Raw genomic sequence first — 2,929 nt, 5'->3', positions numbered from 1 at the left:
TGTTGTCCTTCTGCAGCAGCCACTTGATGGTGGCCTGGGGTGAGCGGGGCTGGCACTCCAGGAAGGCGGTGCTGCCCTCCACCCCATACTGCACGGCCTCCACCGCGTTCTTGTTAGCTGGGGGTGGGGCATGGGCAGTTGGGTCACACGCACACCTCCGCGCCCCTGCCCCGCTGCCCTCCTGCCCAGCCAACCTGCTCTCCAAGCTTGCCTCCAGCCACAGGTCTGCCTCCTCCCCAGCCACCCAGTAAGCATGCTCCTCCTCCCCTGGTGTTGACATGTTTCTACAAGGGTGTCCATCCATCCATCCATCCATCCACCCATCCATCATTCCATCCATCCACCCACCCATGTTCATCTTCCTCTGAAGCATCCGTCCATCCACCCATCAATTTGAGGTTATCTTTCTCCCACTGTATCCATCCATCCCTCTATCCACCCATCCAAATCTGCTCATTCTCCTCCCCAACATAACCATCTAGCCATCCTTGTTCCATCTCCAATGTGTCCATCTATGCACATCCCCAATGTGTCCATCCATCCATCCATCCCTCCATCCATCCATCCATCCACCAACTCATTAATCAGTTTTTATCCTCATCCCCAATGTGTCCATCCACCTATGTTCATCCCCCTCCCCAATGTATCAATTTTTTTATCCATCCATCCATCCACCCACCCACCCATCCATCCATCTCTGCTCACTCTTCCCATATATCCACCCACACAACCATCAACCCACCAGCGCATCCATCCACCCACATCCCCCTCTGGCTGTTGCCCACCTCCTCCTGCCCCCCGCTCTCAGCACACCCCTCGCTGTCCCCCGCGCTGTGGGGCTGTGCCCAGCCCTTCCTCACCGTTGGAGTTGTAGCCCCGGCACTGGCGGATGGGGTTGCCATGCCGCACGTCCTGCCGCCGGCTCCGCCTGTAGGGAGGCGGGAGGTGAGTGGGGGAGCCTGGGGTCAGGGAGTCCGCCCCTGCTGCTGTCCCCAAGCCCCCCGTACCTCTTGGAGGAGGCAGAGTAGCGGGTGCAGGCGTTGCCGTCCCAGGCGCAGTATGGGTCCCGCGCCAGGCAGCAGTCGGCACACGCTTCCCCATATACGTCACAGCGGTGCAGGGCCAGGTGGGTGACACCCACGGCTGAGGACACGTACAGCTGTTGCTGTGGGGGGGACAAAGGGGACAGGGTGAGATGTCATCCCATCCCCACCCTGCAAGGACCCCCCAGAGTGAGCTGCAGCCTCCGGTACTGGAGCTGGCCAAGACACCAGAGGCAGCCAGTGCGCACCAGGGCCACCCGACTACCCTGGGTCCTCCCTCATGCCTACCGCCCTGGTGCTGCAGTGACACCAGGCAGTGCCACAGCCGGGCCTGTGATGAGACCTGCCCGGGCCCCTGCCGTGACTCACCCTCTTGGAGGAGATGGTCATTGTCTTGATGGGTGCCGGCACCTAGACGGGAGCAGGAGTGAAGGAGATGGAGGGGTGAGTGCTGGCCTGACGTTATAGCCCCAGGGTGGGACCCCAGACCCTTCCCAGCAGCTGGGACAGGCAGGGGTGGGCAGGGGGACCTGCAAGGGGGCAGCAAGCAGGAGGACCAATGCTCGAGGTCCCTCCAGAGCTGGCCAAGGGACTGGCTGGTGTCCTAGGGACTGGTTGATGTCCCAAACGGCTGGCCGATGTCCCAAGGGGCAGACTGGTGTCCCAAGGGGCTGGCTGGGTCAAGGACACTCAGCGGAGGATGGAGGACAGGACAACCCTTACCTTGAACACCTCAATTTCTTCCAGCATGAGCTCCTCCGTCTCCATGTCGTCTCGGGGGAGCACGATGACCTTCTGCACAGTGCCCCGATCTGCAAGATACCACGGTGCCCGGGCGCTCAGTGCCACCCCTGGGCACCCGCACCTTCCCCTCCTGGGAAGGGGGTTCCTGCTGGGGCTGGGGGGTCAAGGACCCCTCCAAGCCCATCCCCATCTCTCTCCTGCTGCCATGTGCAGCTGTGCCTGGGGTGCAGCATATCAGCTCAGGTCACCATCCATGGCTAAGGACTGCCACCACCCAGGGCAGGGTGGGAACAGCAGCTGGGGATGGGCACCACTGGGCAAGGGAAGGACCAGGATGGCTCTAGGACATGTGTCAGAGCAAGGGAAGCACCAGACTGAGGAACAGGGGCCCCAGGATGGGCACAGAGGCTGGGAAAGGAGAGGGCAGGAAGCTGGTGGCTCTGGGATGGGCAGTTGGGCAGGCGAACCTCGAGGCTGAGTGATGGTGGGCTTAGGAGGCGCAATGGGAAGCACGAGGCTGGATTGCAGAGCCCGTAGAATGGGCACCAGGGTCAGGAAACGATGAGGCTGGATGGTGGCACCCCTGGGATGGGCACTGGGGCAGGCAGAAGCCCAGGCTGGATGGTGGCATCCCTGGGACAGGAGGTATCATGCTGGATCGCTGGCTCTGGGGACGGGCACTGGGGTAAGGGAAGGATGAGGCTGGAGGGATGGTGGGGGCCGTGGGACAGGCACTGGGGCAGGCAGAAGCCCAGGCTGGATGGTGGCATCCCTGGGACAGGAGGTATCATGCTGGATCACTGGCTCTGGGGACGGGCACTGGGGTAAGGGAAGGATGAGGCTGGAGGGATGGTGGGGTCCGTGGGACAGGCACTGGGGCAGGGGAAGGACCAGGCTGGAGCTTCGAAGTGGGGCAGGGATCTCAGGAGGGGTGTCAGCCCCTTGGCCCGCTCCAGTGTGGCGGAGGGCACAGTGCTGTGGCCAGCCCCGCTGGTGCCTGTGCCCTCCGGGGCCGCGCCGGAGCATGCTGCGTTCCCCGCGGTGCGCGGCGTGGGTACCTGTGCCCAGGAAAAGCACCTCATAGCGCCCGTCTGCTGCATCCACCTGGTCCACGGCCACGGTGGTGAAGCGGTAGTTGACGT

General features: G+C 63.0%; 1 protein-coding gene across 1 annotated transcript in view; it reads right to left on the bottom strand.

The window, feature by feature from the left end:
* Positions 1–4: 4 nt before the first annotated feature.
* Positions 5–2,929, bottom strand: part of LOC104461522 (semaphorin-3F-like) — a gene marked incomplete at its 3' end in the record, with an annotated part of 6,141 nt that continues 3,216 nt past the window's right edge. Inside the window, exons 9-14 of the mRNA XM_010073145.1 lie at positions 2,846–2,922; positions 1,767–1,855; positions 1,413–1,454; positions 1,008–1,165; positions 861–928; positions 5–117 (exon numbers count right to left, since the gene is read on the bottom strand). Of these exons, the coding sequence (XP_010071447.1) occupies positions 5–117; positions 861–928; positions 1,008–1,165; positions 1,413–1,454; positions 1,767–1,855; positions 2,846–2,922 (547 nt within the window). The remainder of the gene's footprint in view (positions 118–860; positions 929–1,007; positions 1,166–1,412; positions 1,455–1,766; positions 1,856–2,845; positions 2,923–2,929) is intronic.

This window comes from Pterocles gutturalis, unplaced genomic scaffold (assembly GCF_000699245.1).
Source record: "Pterocles gutturalis isolate BGI_N339 unplaced genomic scaffold, ASM69924v1 scaffold4692, whole genome shotgun sequence".
In the NCBI taxonomy this organism is placed as follows: domain Eukaryota; kingdom Metazoa; phylum Chordata; class Aves; order Pterocliformes; family Pteroclidae; genus Pterocles; species Pterocles gutturalis.
This window is presented reverse-complemented; position numbering and strand designations above follow the sequence as displayed.